Source organism: Rousettus aegyptiacus, unplaced genomic scaffold (genome assembly GCF_014176215.1).
Source record: "Rousettus aegyptiacus isolate mRouAeg1 unplaced genomic scaffold, mRouAeg1.p scaffold_m13_p_5, whole genome shotgun sequence".
NCBI classification, from domain to species: Eukaryota; Metazoa; Chordata; class Mammalia; order Chiroptera; family Pteropodidae; genus Rousettus; species Rousettus aegyptiacus.
The window spans coordinates 60,629,725-60,648,381 of NW_023416308.1; the positions used below are offsets into that span (position 1 = coordinate 60,629,725).

Here is an 18,657-nt window from a genome sequence, read left to right on the forward strand (position 1 = left end):
AGGTCCTTTTAAATGCCTTGAAGAAGAGACAAACAGTCTAGATGTGGTGGAAGTGATCCTGTGTGATTTCTGAGGCCAGGTCATAAAAGGCAGTATGTCTTCTGCCTCCTCTCTCTCTCTCTCTCTCTCTGCCCCGCCCCTCACCCTTTCTCATTCTCTCCCTCCCTTCTTCCCCTCTTCCCTCTTTCCTTCTTTCTCTCTTTCCATCATCTGTTTTTTCTCTCTTTCTCTCTTTTCAACATGTGCCTTTGACACCCTGAGCTACCATGTAAGAAGTCCAGCCACGCTGACGCTGGAGAGACCCTGTGGAGAGACCACACAGCTGGAGATGCCCCAGGACTCCCCAGTGTTGTAGGCCCTGCCTTAGAGCTCCGTCAACTGAGCCGAGTAGAGTTGAACTACCCCCAAGAACCCTTGCCCAAATTACAGAGTTTCAAGCAAAATATATGGTTGTTTTAATGCTGCTAAGTTTGGGGTAATTGTTACATGAGCATAGAAACGAAAATATCCAATGCCTTTATTGTCCCTTCCTAATAGTATGTATTCTCCTCAGCCCTGTTATTTTTCTATAAAATGACGTTGATCAGATCACATTCCAGCTTAAATACACCTTTGCCAACTCCCAACATTCTATTGCTGCGGGACAAAGGTCATATTCGTTAGAGGACCACCAGCCTCTCTCCACCTGCCCTGTAGACCAGGGTTGTTGTGTCCCAAGCATGACCTGCTTCTGTGCCTACTGTTCCCTTGGCCCCCAAACCTCAGCCCCATCTGTCTCCTCTTTTCATTCATCCATGTTCGACTCGCATGTCACCTGCTTTTCTCTTTCTCACTTCCTATAGACCAACAGAATATGCAGTACAAACCATGATTTTGACGCTACTATACATGGTACTTTGGTCCCTTCTGGTCTTTTCACCAAGACTGTGAACTTGGAGGGGAAGGGCAGGTATAGCACCTTATTCATCTTTACACCTTTCACTTAACACAATAAAAATATGTTGAATTAATGTGTGTGAGGATACGTGTGTTACATTTAAGCTTATTCTCAGTGTGAATTATTTGCACCATGAGTTATTTGTGATGTTGTATACATCCTGAGAATCCTGAAGAACCAGTTGCTACGGGTTGTCTCTGCCAGACTGTGGTGAGTGGCATCTCTCCAACCTTGTATCGCAAATGCAAAAGGGACTTGCATTTGCCATTGGCTCTGTTATCCCTGGGGAAAGGTCTCCTTGTCTATTTCATCCACCATCTTGCTACCATGGCCGTTGTCAGCACTGCTTTAAGGTCCCGGGGTTTTCAGGCTGTCAAAGGAAGAGTCATCTCTTCCACTGTCATCTCATAGCACTGGGCCCAACCCTCCTGGCTCTGCTTCTGGGAGGAGTCCTCACTCCTCAGTCCAGAACAGTGCCTTTGCGGAACCTCTCGGCTCTTTAGATGCTAGTCAGACGCAAGGGCTCTTCTTCTTAGACGACTGCCCGACTGATCCACATCATACCCATCACTTCTCAGTGTACCAATCCATGGGCAGGAAAGCGGGCAGAGCTCTGCAAAGGCCCAATGCCCACACAGCAACAGCATAGATAGCTCACTCTGCCCAAAAAGTGCCAAGAGGGCTACAAGAGGGCCCAGCTCTAGGCTAGCTCTGCTGGCTTTTCACCATGACCTTGGGAAAGTGCTCCAGGTCTGACCTGGTTTCTCCTTGCTGTGTAAAGTGGAATCATGGTACTGTCCCTAGATAGCATTAATAGCATAAAGGGCATACTTAGGCTCGTTAGGAAAAAAAAGGCATTTTTCACAGGTTGAGAGACGTTGCTAAGTAGAGATTTCAAATTTATTGGCCACTCATTGAATGCCTAGTATTACTCTACAGAAAGCAGATGTGGGTGGTGGTGTCTCGTTTGTTTGTTGCTGGAAGCCCTAACACAGTGGGCTCCCATCATCTCCTCCATGACACCGGGATGGTCTTGACTGACAGGCACGTACAGCTTGAGCAGTGGCTGTCTTTGCATTTGCTGTTTCTTACCTCTTGTTTATAACCAGTGTATGACATTCGTTGCACATGCCTGGCAAGCTGTGGCATGTGCCCAAGAATGAATTTGAATTCGGTGGCAAAGAGGAATGTGATGCGACAGAGGAAAAAATGGGAAGGAGAGTTTTTATTTGCTAAGACACAAACTATTGTATATTCTGTTATACTACTATTCCCTTCCCTTCCCTTCCCTTCCCTTCCGTTCCCTTCCCTTCCCTTCCCTTCCCTTCCCTTCCGTTCCCTTCCGTTCCCTTCCCTTCTCTTGATTGACATCTAAAGATTTAAACTAAAACATTTTAATTAATATAAATTTAATTATTGACATTTAAATTTTTAAAAAAATATATGTACTGCCTCCAACTACCTTTCTTCTAGGTAAAATTATATCGAAAAAGTAAATAGGCCAGCGAGAGAGGAGGTCATGAAACTCCACTGACTCCTTTGTAGAGGAAAGGCTGGGGCGGGACAGCTGATGGCCCCCGTTAGTGGGGGTGGAGCTCTTAAAGACAGCAGAAAGGGAGATTTAGTCTGCATTCTCTAAGAGTGTCCCAGCCGTGAGACTAACACATGCAAACTTGGGTGGAGCCTATGTCTGCTGGCACTGGAGTAGGTTGTCCACACAGTCACCTTGGGGCCGGGGACTGTAGCACATGTCTGGGCACCATCAACCAAATTCTCTGCCAATGCCGAAAGTGGGAGGATCTTAATAGATCTGTCCAGGGCCCCTGGCACACATACGCCAATGAGGATGAGCAAGGAGCAAATTGTACTTGTCTTGTGACCCCGATTAGATTTAAACATTGAGGCTGCATGATATAGTGAGAAAATCTTGACTTTTAGTCACCAAAGCTTAGGCTCAAACGCCACCCTGCCACTTACTTGGGTAAGTGTAGACCTTGGGGCATTTGCTTAACCTTTCCAAATCTCCCCGCACTTGCTGTCCTAAGGACTGAATGCAGTGATTGATGTAAATGCTTGGCTCACAGTAGGTGGTGAGTCCACCTCAGTCCCTCCTCCTCTTCCTTCAGGACATGAATTGTCAGAGCACTCTGTACTCTCTGGCCTCCCTCCAGGATCTGAAATATGCTGGGCACATACTTAATTTTTAGTAATAATTTGATAAGTGAATTACAAACTGGGCTCTGTTTACAGGCTATTCTTAAAGCTTAATATAAGTAAAAATCTGATGCAAAATGAAAGTGCCGAAGACAAGGGAAGGATCAATGCCATCAACATCCTAGACAAAGTCAGACTGGGGCTAGCGTCAGGTTGGATTATGCCAGGAAAATGTGCTCTTCTCTAGACCAAAGGCGAGGACGTTGGATGGAAAATGAACCCCTCAGATAGAGAGCTGACAGGTTTTCTGGGTAGATGCAATAAAGGCCAATCCAGGACGGGCCTGAACCATCAGCTGGGGCCAAGGCACTGTCAAGTCCTTGGGATCCCAACATTATCATGACATTAATCACCAATTTGTGTTTGGACAGGCAACTGGAAATGTTATGATGCACTGGCAGAGCTTGGGGACAGCACTTGGGCAATCCTGCAGTAGATTGCAAATTTTGGCCTCTTAGCAAAAAAATCAAACATCTCCCCAGCTTCCCCATGTTCTCAGTCCTCCCTTTGCTGCCGGGTGGCAGCAAAGGAGCATGGATTTCGATAAACTCCCCCTCTTCCAAACACAGGACGCCGTGCAGCCACAACGGTAATAAGATAGATCCATATACGCTGGTAGAGGAATCTGCCTTGGATCTACTGTCGAGTGAGAAAAGCAAACAAATTGTGTGAAACGCCATGAGCTCATTTTTAAAATTAACATGTACAGAAAACCTGTCAGCACATCTATATACCTACTTGGTTGTATACAACTGTTAACAGTGGTTACTAACAGGGATTTGGGGGAGGGAGTGGCTTCTATTTTGTACACTTCAGTATCATTTGATTGCTTTTATAACAAATGTGTATTACTTGCCTAATTTCAAAATAAGATTTTACTTTAGTTTCCCAGAAAAGTCACTGAACGTATAAAAAGAAGCTTGGAATGATTCACATTTAGCTCAAATTTTAATGAGCATCTACTCTGGATACAGAACACGGTTCCCACCCCACACAGATGAGCTGACAGACACTCACGCATGTGGTTTACTGTACTAGGAGGCAAGGGCAGGGATAAAGGCCATAATGCCAAGGGCATCACTGGTGGAGGGCTTACTCTGTGCAGGTGCACCGTAACGCTTCTCTATGAAATCCTTAGGATTGACTCAGTCGGTCATCAAATACTCCAGCACTTACGGTGTGTCACGCACCGTAAGGTGTCTGGTTCACATTTGTGAAGAAATAGACACAGTACCTGCTCAATGCCATTTCACAAATGAGAAATTTAGAGGTTAGGCGACTTTCTCAAGGTGACTCATCTAATAATGGAAGATGGGCAATTAATTTTGACTCTGGTGGTCTGGAAGTCCTTCCCAACAGAAGTGACATTTGAGCCTCTTCTTAAAGAATGAATAGACCTGGAAAGACAGACAAGAGGGCATGCCAAGACAAGGGACCAGGTGGGCAGAGGTCGAAATGGAAATGCAGAGCAGGTTCAGGGCTGACTGGGGCTTCCAGAGCGACTTGAGGGCAGGGTGGACGGGGGGAATGGAGAGAAACCAGCTGGACGATCTGCGGAGGTCAGGTTGCATGGGGCATGAGTGCCTTATTAGCAGTTTGAATTTTATCCTGAAGGCCAAAGGGAGCTATGATTCTTTTGTTTGTTTGAGTCCCTCAGGGGGTTGATGTGAACAGACAAGCTCTAGAGAGGGGAATAGTATGGCCTAGAGCAGTCGGCCTGGGTTCAGATCCCAGCCCTGCCACTCAAGCTCTAGAATTTTGGGCAAGAGACTTTAACTTCTCTGCCTCTTAGTTTCTCCCTTGGTCAAATGGTGATATAATAATATTGCTGGCATCAGAGCGATTGTAAGAATTCAATGCCCTAATATATGAGAGGGTCACAGGAGTGTTGGGAACGTAATGACAATAAATAAATGTCAGTTTTTACTTTTGCTTCTCTGGTGTCTGTGCCAAGGATGGAGTCAGGCAACTGTCCAAGATGAGATGAGGTCCTGAACTGCGAGGATGGAGAGAACGAAAGTATGGAAACAACGTGGGAAGGCGGCGAGGACAGGAACAGGTGAACAGCTAGCCAAGAGGGAGGGGGAGCGAGGAGCCCAAGATGCTTCGGGTTCCTAGGAGGGGTGGCCAGAGGATGGGGCGGCTAGCAGAGCAGTGAGGGTGGTAGGGAAGGCACTAGGTTTGGACTGAGGCCATGTGAGTTTCAAGTGCCTGGGAAACCCACACATCGAAGTCCATCAGATACAATCAAGAACTTCATTTGATTGAAAAACAAAGGCCCTTCCGTTTTACCCTCGGCATCTCTGAACCGTGAGCCCTGTGGTCTCAGGATATGTCTAAGGGAAAAGAAGAGCGGGACTGCAGCCTGAGAGTGGACCCTGGGACGGTGTCTGCCTTTGGGTCCCTTCTGTGCACGCTGCCCACCAGGTGTACCCTGTTATTAAACAGTCAAGCCGCTCTGCAGTAAGTCTGTATCTTACAAATGGACCAGAGGCTTCGATCCGGTTTGTCTGTCCAGTACAGGCCTTCTGCTGGAAATATCATGTTTCCAACAAGAGCGTCAAAATTACTTTTTAAAAAAATATTAGCCATGTGCCTATCAAATCCCTTTAGAACTATTAAAAACAAAATCGAGTAAACAAGCCCTTAAAAATAAAAACGAACGAAAGTCAGAGGCCATAACAGCATACATGGAGAGAATGGGGACCTAAAAATGAGCAGGCCTGGGTTGGACAGTGGAGCCCAAGTGTGCACCGTGCTTCTCGTGAGCCTGTTTCCTCACATGGAACTCAGGGGTGAGGATTTATGACGATGCCCACTGCAGAGGGTGTGATGGGGAAGAAATATCCCAAAGTCAGCTCGATGAATGTTAGGTCATCCCCCCCACCGCCAACGGTCAGAGGGTGAGACCAGTCCAGATGCAAAGTTATATATTATTAGTTTCCAGCAATATGACTATGATTCACATTATTTTACTCCAAATTACCAACAACGTAGGCTATGAGACCTATATTCTCTGTATTTACACCAAGACCCTGGGAAGAGTTATCCTTTGACAGAAATGCACACCAGATGGGCAGGGCCTCCTCCTGGGCTCCGTACAGGAAGTTTTGAGGGGGACAGACTGACTGCTCAAGAGTACGCAGGCTCAACTGGACATGGTATCGCCACCTGCCTGCCAGGGACAGGGTCAGTAAAGGAAGCGCATCAGAAACGGTCATGCTTGATCAAAAAGAGGGAGAGAAACAGTGAAACAGCAATTCTTTGATGACAAATCTTTTATTTCATCATCACGGAACTTTTTATTTTTTAAGAACAGGATTTCAGAGCTTCAATTCATTCCTCACTGGGGACCTAACTCCTGGTAAGAAGAGCCTAGGTGATGTCAAAGGCACAGTTACCCCCTGTAGTTCCCCGAGGTCGCAGCCCAGGACCCCAGGACAGAGGCCGACATTCCTTCAGGGTACACAGAATGGCTGAGGGTGTGAGGATTTCTCTCCTGTGGTGTAAGAAAGGCCAGAGCTCAGAGGTGCCTCACACAAGCTGAGAGCACTGGGTCAGGGAAGAGAGATGGCCAAGGCAGACTCCAGCTTAGAAGGGTCTTCAGCTGAGCCCTACAGGCAATGAGGTCCTCCAGCTGTCTTCCCAGAGCAGTCACAGGAGGTGGAGGCTGGGAGCTGCACTAATCACATCCACATGCACGCAGAGATCTGGGGGTCGCTGCAGAGAATTCCTTTGGGTAGAAGGCAGGGCAGGGAGAAACCCGAGCAGATAGGAGCTTGAGCTTTGCTGCTTCTCAGTACCTACCCATCTTCCACTGTAAGCAGACAGGCTCTGCTTTGCCATCTTTCGCACATTACTTGCTCAAAGTTGTTTGAGCCTCTGTTTCCTTGTCTTTAACGTGAGGAGGACTAGGCTGTTGTTAGGACTAAAGGACGTGATACATGTAATCGCACTCGCCATTACTGGGGCACTAGGGGTTGTTACTCTCTCTATCTGAGGTCACACTTGGGAAGCTATTCCCATGCTAGGCCCAGGGGTCAGTGAGGTGACAGACTTCCACCGACAGGCATTACCAGAGAACAAACAGAAGGCACTTCCTCCTCCCCAACAGCGTCCCCTTGGGAGGCCAGTTTCTTTGAAAGGAGACTTTACTTGGGGGCTTTCATAGTCTTTACTCTTCTGCTGCTTCAGTCAAGAGGCTCCCACTTGAATTTGACCATGTGAATATATATACATTTTTTACCATGTGACCCTTTTCTGCCAGAGCACCCCCCTTCCTGTGACACCAAGACACTAACAAGGCAGCTTCATCGCCCACGTCTGTCCCGGGCTGCAGAGCCATGTCTGACTCCAGCCCCAACTCTGCACCCAGGCTGCTTGGGTTAATGTGACAGCGGTCACTGGCAGGCTGTGAACCCAGCAACCACAAAAGAGGACACGCAGATGAGATCAAAGGGACACTGTCTCCCTGGGCCCAGCCTCCTCGCATTTCCTTTCGCCTTATTTGTCTGGAGGAGCCAGGAGTGGGTAGACGGCAAGCTCCGATGGCCTGCATGACTCATTTCCGTCTTGGAATCAAGAGCATGTGTTGGTGTGAGCGAGGCCCACGAGGGGGGCACCGGATGCCCCGGGAAGAAAAACGGCAAGTGGGGGTGCCTCCGAGCCATACAATGAAATGAATTTCAACAAACATTTATTGAGTGCCCAGTACATACGTTCTTTGGGAATGAAAAGAGCAAGCATAAGGGAAAGAAGAGCTATTATCCATTTATTATATACAATATTAAGGCACAAGTTTAAGCAGCAAAGAATAGGAAAATCTTTGGATGACCAACAGTGTCGACAGTTGCTGTGGGGGACATGCCACGTTCTTGGACTCCCCCCACTCTCTATGCAGACCCACCCGGCTGTGCAGCTCTGTACACCCCCCTTCAATACAGACCAGCAGGATGAAGATGCCGAAATGTTACCCAAGTCCACGGGAGAGCATGCAGCTCGCTGCCACAAAGCACAGCGACACACACGGGGCAGGTGCGGGCAGCAGGGACATGCGGGCTGTCCTAGCTTTGGCGGAGGTGGATGCAGGTGCCACCCTTGTTTCACAGAATTCCACACGTTCTGCACGTGCCTCATTGAGAAGGAGGTTCCGCTGTCGTCCCTCCGCAGAAGGGAGAAACTCCTTAATTCAAAGAAAACCACTGTGGATATAAATTTGCTTCTATTCTATTTTGTAATAAATACTTACAGGTATCTATAAGTGAATAGAATCCTAGGCAAAAGCACATGTAAACACACCACTGGGCGTCAAAACTTCAGGAGCTGATACAAGAAAATGCTGTATATGTACTTCATTATATTGAGAACAATATTTTAATTCCGTAAAGAAGCAAAGTCTCATGATAAACACCTCAGTCAGAGCATAACATGACAATAACATGCACTAAATATAACATGGCTTTACAGGGTGCCTACTGGAGTTTTATACTAATGAATATGCACCTACATCTGTGTGTGCGCAGAGATGTGAACACATACAAGGCATGGCAAGAGAACAGATTTTTAAAAACAAATTCACTAGAAGTTACATGTACTAGTGACGAATGTCCTCCTTCGAAACAGTCTCTTCGAGAGGCTCTAGGAGTTCAAAGACTCATTCCAAGGAACATCTTAGGGTGGTTGTTGTTGTTGTTGTTGTTTTTTAAAAAAGCTAAAATGGTGTGACTCACTTTAATCACACATCTTTACTTATCCAACTGAGTGAATGACTTGGGTTATTTCCAAATTTAATTCCATCCTCAAAGGATGAAGATTTCTCATCTCTAAGAATAATCAAAGGAAACTACTAGACCCCAGAGGCCATTCCAACAGAGGCATTTGCAAAAAGTTTCTATTTGGGTAGCACTTCAGTGATCAATACAGTCTCTCAAAGGGTCACCTTTTAAGGAAGATGGGGTGAGATGAAATACGTAGATCTTCTTGATATTAAGAAAGGAAACTCGACACACAGCCTTATAGTCACACCTCACATATATGCACATACATAGACACACATCTTTATATACCATTAAATTACTAAATGAGAGAAGGGTATATTACTTAAGAGGAAGAGAAAAAAATTGCTCATTAGTTCCAGAAGAAATCCATTTACGGAAATGCTGACCTTTACATGCTCCCAACTGATCAGCTTCCGGTAACTTCTTAATTACTCTGCCCATCTCTCATGGAGCCACACATCAGAGGCAAACCCATTAAACAATCCTCACACTGAACGAAGACAGTTTCAATGCAGTGAATAATTAACAAGAAAAAAGAAAAGAAACCCAACATTTATAAAGCACATGCCATGGCTGCTTCAGGTTTGGGGACGTGAAGAAGCTAACTGTGGGCTAGATGCTCTCTGGTACCTAAGGCCATTACCATTTAAGGATGTTCACGGGCTCCCGCTTACCATGACCACAGTCCTTTGTTTAGGAGGCAAGGTCATTCAGAGCATAGACACACACTCCACCGGCTCCAGCGCAGACAGGTAGCAGGACTTTGGTTTTGGAAAACAAACCTCTAAGTCCAGCATAGCTCCCCGCGTGTAAGTGTGCGCTCTCTGCTTCAAAGCCTTTTAAACCCCTAACCTATTCTTCACTCCTCATGGGAACCCAGTCTCAAACGACATCTGTGTTCATGTCAGTCTCTAGACTCAGAAGCTGCTGGATAGGGAGAACTTCTCATTCCACCAGCACTGAGCATAAAGGCGCTTCAGCCACTGTATCATGAGGATACAGGTGGCTGAGGGCAAACCCAGGAGAGAAGAAACAGGACCAGCTGCTCCGCAGGGGGCATCCTGACAGCCTCTCCCCTGAACAACAGAACCAATGAATTCTCTGTTCCAAGTTCAGAACTCTTGTGGAGCAACTATCTCGATATCCAACCTGAGCCCTGTGCAGTCAAATTCTCATGCGCTCCAATGAGCAAGCCTGGCAGGACTGAAGGAAAAAGGCCCATCACTCTCCGCCCTCCAGTCGGAGCCCTGTCCAGTGTGCCTCCTGGAGCAGGGTGGACTCAATGCCATCACGAGCTACCAATCTCTGGGAAGCAGAAGAAAGGCTGAGAAAAGAAAATGCTAAGGAAAGGTCCTGTATATGCTCTGAAATTAGTTGCCAGAATCCAGCAATACCACCTAGTCTACATAATAAACCCTGGACAGCATGCAGAAGCTGCCAGACGACACATTCTAAGAGGAAGCAGAATCACTCTGGCACGTCTTCACACAAAGCTACACCCTTTACCCTTCGCACTGAGATAGGACCTGCAAATTCCATAATTAAGACACCATTGGGACATTCTGCAGAAGTCCAGGCCTCTGGACAATGTGCAAGTATTTCTTTAAATGGATTTTGTAGCCCTGCTTTTCATGGAACACAGAGCTCTCCATCTATGCCTGGTGTTTATGAACAAATCTAGGAGTTCTGGGCTTTAGTCCTATTTCTTAGTTCCCAAGACTGGGGCAGCTGTGTGTGTGTGCGCATGTGTGCACACATCAGAGCTGGGGAAAGAGCGGGCCAAGGCGTGACACCAAGAGACAGTTGTTATTACTGTGTCGGAGGCAGTCCAGCCTTTGACAAAGGCCCAGCTCATCTCTAAACCCATGGTTCAGATCCCAGCTCCTCTTGGCTGCGAGGCTTTGGGAGGGGACTTAACTCCCCTGAGCCCGTTTCCTCCTATGAAATAAGGATGATAAACTTGCCCCTGCTTCTAGGTGGCTTGAGGACTCATTAAAAGGTACTTACTACAGTGCTCACATACAGTCAGCACTGAAAAACGAGCTAGCATTCTCTTTCTGAAAATTAAATGAGGTAATACATTGTAAACCACTCGGAACGCACAGTGGGTACTCAGCCTTGGCCATCCCTCTCTCCTACATGCAAGCAAGGTTTTAAGAAAGCTATGAAGATGAAAACTATCAGGGGCCCTGGCTTGACATTTCCATAAAGAAGACTTTTTAAAGCTGTATAACCTTTTTCTTATGGAAGTCATAGCAGGTTAGAAGAAAAAAGACTGACAAAGACCACAGCACAACTGAAACATGGTGATGCCTGTGCTTGGATTCTGACACTATGCCTGGCAGTTCAGGGGACCGAGGAGAGTGTGTGCCAGCCTGTTGCTGGAGCGAGCCAGCGAGGTATGCTGAAGACGAGGTCTGGGCAAAACCAGACAGTGGCTCTCTCTCACCCAGTTCTAGGGAAGACAACCCAAGTTTGGGGTAGCCCAGACATAAGCAGGGGAAGGGGCGGCGTGGGGCGGGGGCTGGCAGAGGTGACTTGCCCTCTTATCTCTAGACGCTTTCTTTTCTTCTTGGTACATCCTCAACATTAAGCAGGGGTCAGATGTCCTTGAGAGCTAGCTGCCATCTATTGACTCTCATCACCCATAAAAAGTGATGGGAACAGAGACTGGGATGGGACCCTCCGCACCATCCACACCAGCGTCCATATCAACCCTTTCCTCACTAATGGAACCTCCGTGCTCTCCCCCACACCCACAGGCATTCAGGAAACTGGAGCTGCTCCAGTTTCCCAGGCTTCACAATACTCAGTGACACTTAACCTGGAACTGAAAGCTGACAAGCATGAGGCACAAAGTTCAGTGCCCACCGTAGAGCAGAGCCCGGGAAGTCAGTTCCTGCTTACTCTGTCCAGCTGGACAGCTCTGAGGCCCCTCTGGGCAAAGCCATTGGTTTCCCCCCTCCCCCTCTCTAGCTGCCATCTCTGCCATCCTTCTATGTCTTCAGTCTGGGGAGGCTGTAACTCCACCCAACTTAAACTCCAAAGACCAACGTCAAATAAACTACCCAAGCAAGATTTCCTGAGCAGTATTGTCTTCAGGGTTTCATTTGGGTGGGACTCGAAAGTCTCAGACCTAGGACTCCCCCCCAACTCCCCCTTTAATTAAGCACGAGGAAGGTGACCTGGAATGACATGCATCCACCCGGCCTGGAAGGAAAAAAACATCAGGGCCCTGCAAGAACATCTGATGGCCTGGTCGGCTTCTCCTCTGTTCTGATCCAGCACCTCCTAGATTTTTAAAGAAAGCTGTGTTTCAGGAGTTAGGTGTGAACTGTCACACACAGGGATAAAGGGGCCCACTCCTCACTCACTCCGGGCTCTTTAACATGGTATTTCCGTCTTACTTTGAACAACTTGCCCCAAACTGAAACCTACGAAAATCTGACCACACTGTATATAAACTGGCCTGTAAGGTCACAAAGCAAGCTCATGACAGAGGAAAACCGAGGAAAATAGACATGTTAACACACGAGCTGACAGTCACGGGAACCTGTGTGCTCGTCAACAGCGAGGCGTGGGGAGGGTGGGGAATGTGCTCCTGAGTCACAAACACTAGGAAGTATACAAGGTGTCTGGTGAGGTTCTGGATGCCATCAAGCCAAGTGTCATTCGTTTTCTGGAGTGCAGTCCTGAAGGTCTGACCCTAGCGGAGAAACAGGGTGGAAATACCAAGCTCCGTGCATGAGAGGATAAAGCCAGGGCTATGATCTTCATGCAAGTGTCATACTGACCACGGACCTTCTGCCTTGTCAAAGTCAGAACAGAATTAATAGTTGCAGCCCAACTACCCAAAGATGGAAGAATCAGTCAGGAACCAGCCTATGGTTTTGTCCCACTGGTCACTATTAAACACAGCAGGAATGGTGACAGTTCAGATACTGCTCTGATAAATCCCAGACCTACCCTGCCATATCTTAATTTAAAAGGAAAAAAAAATGAAGGAAAAAAGGAGTAGAGTTAAAGAAAATGAAGCAGAGACAGAAATGAAGTCAGAGAAGTTAGGGAGGATGGGCGCCAAGATCATAATGCCCTCGCCCTGTTTAGAAAATACTGCTGAGTCCACAGAAGCTAGGAGGCCCCAAAATCTCCTCAAACCCAAAACCAAGCAGGGAACTGGATGAGGACCGCGTTTTAAATTGGCTGTTGCCCCTGGTCATTTCTTCTCGGACCTTCACAGGACACCCCATGGATGGCACAGGATATTACATTCTGCCCGGATGGGCTCTCCAAGATTCTAGGAGGTTCTTCTTAAACAAAAGATGCTAAGAGGCAAGGGAAATGGGGATACTCCAAGGAAAATCCACGTTCAGGTTTATCTGGTTTATAATCAGAGAATGGGTGTACATGGACCCTCCCCATGAGATACATTTTCTGTACAATGAAAAATTCCATTTCCTATTTCTTCTTTGTTTCCAAACCTACATGCATCATCTCTCTTCCACCATATGCAATAAAAATCCATAACCTTCTCCTCATCTTCACTCATGTAGGTCTCCTGTTTTTTTTTTTTAAACATATATAAAAAGTGTTCTTATTAATCTGAAATCTTTATCAGTTCAAATCATTCTTGATTTTCCAGCCACAACCTTCTCGATCTTTCTTCTCCCTCTTTGACATGTTCCTCATTTGTCCATGTCCCGTTGCGAAATTCCACAGGGATGCCAGCATTAAATGAGAACTTCCATCATCTCCCCGTCAGGGAACTCAGGCTTGTGGAGCAAGCTGCTGACTCGGCCTTTGTGGTCAGGTGACTTCCCATGGCCAGAAGAGTTCTCTGCCAAACAGAAGGGTAACATTGGCAGCCCGTTTCTCAAGAGGGTCATGGGTCTTATCAGCTCTCTCTAAAATAAAACTATGTCAAGTACCACTACTGACCATTGGTATATGTAGGGAAGGCCACACAACCCAGCCCATGGTGGAGCCAGGTACTTTACTTCCCCTGCCTGCCTTGGAAAAGTTCATTCCAGAAATTAAATCTCTAAAAAACAAACAAACAAACAAACAAATAACCCCAACAATGCTGTATACTTGTCTATTTTTGTAGGATGTAAATAAAGAGCCCTCTTGGAGAAAATTGTTAACTTAGGACCCTACTTCCTCAGAAGAGCTTCTGAAGAAGGTTGTGCCCATAACTAAGACTCATCCCCTGAAAAGGTCAAGTGCACTCTTCCCCTAGATGCTTCTGGGCTCATTGAAAGCTCGCCCCTCCCACACTGACCTCTAGAGTTGTTTTAAAGCAACTCATCAGTGCTGGTCTGAGTGCCATGCCAGAAGTTCCCCTCCTCTGCCCTCTCCTTTGGTCTGGAGGTGCTCGACCCCAAACCGTTGCCGAGCAGCAAGCACCTCGAAGGCCCATCTATGTACTTAATGCCTCTGATGCACCTGGCGCCAGCTCCACAACATCCTTCAGAGTACCTATTTCCGCCCCTTCTGGGCCGGGCCAGGTAAAGAGCATACGTTCACAGGCATGCTCCGGTTGCGTACTCCTTTAAATGGTAATGAATTAGGAGTGTCTACACATGTTTTATTCCCATAAGAGCCCACGTGGCCTAAAAGCATTAGGGTAAGCATAATCATTAAAAAAATAAACCAACATACCATAAAGTGAGAGCTGATGAGGGCCCCTGATCCCTGCCCTGCTTGACAAGAGGCTTCCTCTCTCAGGCCGGAGAGCCCTACAGTTACCCCACAGTGTAAAAGGAGGTGGGAACCTCTTACCCAGCTTCTCTGCAGTCCCCTTGGTGGCTGGGTGTTTCAGGACCGGGCTGTTAGAAGGGGTTGCGCTCAGCCTCCCGCGGTTGGGCAGAGAGGCCATGTTGGGCCAGAAGAGTTCAGTGCTCTTGTCCGTCTGGGTGCTGCTGTCCTTGCTGCCTGTCTTCGCGTGGGCGCTGCTGGTCCCTGTCGAGGACAGTGCTGCAGCAGGTGGGGTGGGCAGCACGGGGGTGGAAGCGTGTTCATGGTGCTCCTTCCCCAGCAGCAGCCCTGAGGGCAGAAAAACAGCTTTCTCAATGCCATTCTTTAAAATAAAACAAACGAAACACTCTGGTCTTAAAGATCTTTCCCTTCTTGACCGAAGATCATTTAAGTCATTCATTGATTGATTCATTCATTCACCAAACGCTTTCCTAAGCACTTATTATGTGCCTGATAAAACGACAGCCACTGAAGAAATTAAAAAAAAAAAAAAAGACCTAGTCCCCTCCTTTATTTTTGAGGGGAAGAAAAGTTTTCAAGTAAATTGGTTATAATCTAATATGATAAATAGTAGGATAAAATTATTCTCAGGGTGGTAAGAGGTGCCCAATAGCCAGTGTCAAGGGGTGGGGGCGTTTCTGCAAGGCTTTCTAGAGACAATGCTTGCTTTACCTAACATGGCCTTGGAGGGCTGGCCCTGAGCAGTGGCTGTGTGCTAATGAAAAACTGGATGCTTCCAGGTCCCAGATGTGGTCCCACGGGCCTACTCTGTTTCTGAACGGCCCATGATTCCACCCCGCATTAGTACTGGAGAGTCTCCTGCAGGCCCGGGCTCAAAAACAAGCAAACTTCCGGGTCAGGCACCAATGAGTTATGCACACTACTTCTCAAAAGAGACCCCTGCAGCCGAGAACCCTGGCCTCAAGAAGCAGGAAGCCAGCTGGGTTCTTCTTCTCCACCTCGAGTAGACAGGCTGTTGGAGGGGAGGGCGTGCTGGTTAGGGAAAGGGAGTCATGATGGACAGTGCTGTCCCTTTTCCTCAATGTCTTCCTGCAGAGATGGAGGAAGTGAAACTAAATCACTAGCCGGTCATCTCACCTGGGAGCCCCTGAGCCACCACGAAGGTATACACTGTCACCTCTACTTCCTCAGAGCCCGTCAGGCAAGAAACTAACTATGGAAACATTTTGGGAACCATGCAGTGGCCCGTGAATGTGTGTCTCTGCCTGGCCCCTCAGAGAGCCCCTCTCTGTTTCTGTGACATGTGGATAACAATCACAATGACAATGTGCAGAACACAACATTTCTTCCTGCAAACCAGGTCCTCAGGCTCCCGGGCCTGGCGTAGAGGTGCCAAACGCGAGGGGATAGATACCAGCATAGACCCCAGAGAAAAGCCTGCCTGGCTAGATGTCATGGATGAGCCCGAGCGCATTTCAGACTCCTTTATCAGGCCTGTCTGAGTGTCGCCTCCCAGGCTCTCCAACTGGGGTGGTGAGCTAAGTGTCCTTGGGAGGGTCTTTGATGATCCCAGCTGCTGTCCACACACGTCCCCTTTGAAGTCCATTTTCTTAGAGGGCAGGGGCTCCTGAAGCAACCCATGGAGGAACTTCAAACAGGGATTCTGGCTGGGCGCCTTTGATCCCCTCCACTCAGGTTCATGCTGGAAGCTTTCATCCCATTTGGCACAAAGCGGCCAGGCTCCTCTGGGGTTCTGTGCTGACAAAAACTGGCTCTCGGCTCCACAGATAAACAAAACACACGCTGACCGCTGACCGGGGAAATGCATCAAAGGAGGGCCAGACCCCTGGAGTTGCCAGAGTGTAGGGGAAGAGAGGGAAGGACGTGTGTCCGGGAGTGCTGCCTGCCCCCTCTCCGGACTCGGCTAGCCCCATCGGCTGGCTGGCCCTCACCCCAGGAAGCCCATTCGTGGCGAAGACCACATCTGCGGAATTCTCCTCAAAATTCTGCCTGTGCAAAAATAATAGGAAAACCACCACCACCAACCTCTCATGCTCAAGCGTACTTCTTCCAAAGTGCTTTCTCCTCGGTATCTCATTTTGCCCTCACCACGGCCCCATGTGATAACGAGGCAGATGCTGCCCTGGTTTTCCAGGCACAGCAGAGGTGGAGCAGTCTTATAACTGGTCTGGGACAGAGACAAGTTCAGAGACCCAACTGGGCTTTTCGCATCAGAACATTTATGTTGTAAAGGGTCATTTCGACTTCCAACAATAATGATAATTCTGTGGGTCAATCCATGGCTAATAGCTACTCTGGCGGTATGGCCTTTGCTTCCACACATCTCATTTAACTTCCACAACCAAAGTATGATTGATTACCCTCTCCATTTCACAGAGACTTGGAGATATTCAGTGACATTTCTGTGTCCCATGAGTGGCAGAGCCAGATACCTCAAAAGCGTCAGGACCCTTTCCACCAGACGACACCGACTCTTAATGTCTGTGTAGCTCTCGCTTTCCTGACCCCGACTTTGAAGGAGGCACGGGGCTCACCTATGCTCCCCTTCCAGGTCCTCTCTTCCTTCTTCTCCTCGGCTAACTGGCTGCTGGTGAGAGAGGTCTGGCGGGAGTGTGTGCCAGTGGCCGCGGCAATGGACGGGACGGAGCGGGCGGGCCGCAGGCTCGAGGAGTCTGTCTTCCCGGCATCTTTACGGGACCGCTGCTGGAGGACCTTGATCATGGCATCCTTCTCTATGATTTTGGCGTGGAGGTTCTTAATGCTGTGTAACAAACGAAATGAAACAATCATAATCAGGAGTCACCTGGCTAGCAAACTTGAAATGTTTCTCTCAGGCTGCCCCAGGCACTTGATTTATATTTCAGGATGAAGAGTTAAGTGCAGTTAAGTCTTCAAACATTTCCAATCTGCCAATTGTGTAAGATGAATCTTTTGTAGTAAATCAAAAGGGAAGACCTTCTCTGGCCTCTGAGGACTTCCTGGGAACCTGAGGACATATAGTTGTGGACTCCCAGCAGGGACCCGTGGACCATGGCATGCTCAGCTCAGAGGGTCTAGGATCCCCGGCTGGCTGTGGGGGCAGGAGAGCAGCAGGAAGCACAGTAACTCTGAAGCCTCACACAGGGTAGGCTTTCCACTAAAATCAATTTCCTCATTTTCTGCAAAAAAAAAAAAAATTAAAAGATGCTTTTCTGGGAGAGGATAATTTTTCTCCCTGATAGCCAAAAATGAGAATCAGAGAACACTTGAGTTCTTTCCACAACTTGGACAATAACTTGCTGAGCCTATCAACTGTTCAAAACAGGAAGGGTCTGGAGTGTGAACACGAAAGGTTGGTCACTGGGGCCTTGAGGTGAGTGAATGGAGTGGAGCCTGTCCGCACAGCCACGCACACGGCTGTCCCTTACGTGTACTCCATGTCCTGGCACCTCCTGGTGGCCTGCACCACCTCCTCCTCCTCCTGCCAGATGTGGGCCTCCAGCGAGCTCTCGCCGTAGCTGCCATTCCTCGAGTGGTTGATGATCGTGGTGTCCCTGGCAACACAGGACACACGAGAGAATGATGCAAATGCTCATGGGAGGCATGCGAGGGCATCACACTAAAAATGCCTCCCCATATACTCCTTCGGCCACTTTCCCTCTAAGTCCTGGCCCATTCTCTCCCTTGACTTGATAGAATTGAGACCGTATCTAAAGGAAACAAAATACAATCCAAAATAAAAATTCCCTGCCCTTTCTACTCACTACATTGTATATCAAGCTCTGTGGCATGCTATGAACATGGATACAGTATACCCACTGGCGTAAGGATACTATTATCACATTTGTTATGTCTCTATGCTTTCATACCTACTTATCCTTTCTGCTTTTCTCATTCAGAGCTAAGGTTTTGTTTCTGTTTCTTACCTGCATAGTAGCTATTTCAATATTTTATAGTAAAATGGAGACTTAGTAAATACTTGACACCAGCTCTCTTGAACAGAGAGGCTCA

The 18,657-nt window shown here is 47.7% G+C and overlaps 1 protein-coding gene across 3 annotated transcripts in view; it reads right to left on the minus strand.

Annotated features, from left to right (window-relative positions):
* Positions 1-7,830: 7,830 nt before the first annotated feature.
* AMOTL1 (angiomotin like 1) overlaps positions 7,831-18,657 on the minus strand; it is a 119,577-nt gene continuing 108,750 nt past the window's right edge. For all 3 annotated transcript variants that reach the window (XM_016158703.2, XM_016158706.2, XM_036220356.1), the window contains 4 exons: positions 18,075-18,200; positions 17,202-17,428; positions 14,710-14,973; positions 7,831-13,765 (listed from right to left, as the gene is read on the minus strand). In XM_016158703.2, coding sequence (XP_016014189.2) covers positions 13,659-13,765; positions 14,710-14,973; positions 17,202-17,428; positions 18,075-18,200 — 724 coding nt within the window. In that variant the 3' untranslated portion in view covers positions 7,831-13,658. The remainder of the gene's footprint in view (positions 13,766-14,709; positions 14,974-17,201; positions 17,429-18,074; positions 18,201-18,657) is intronic.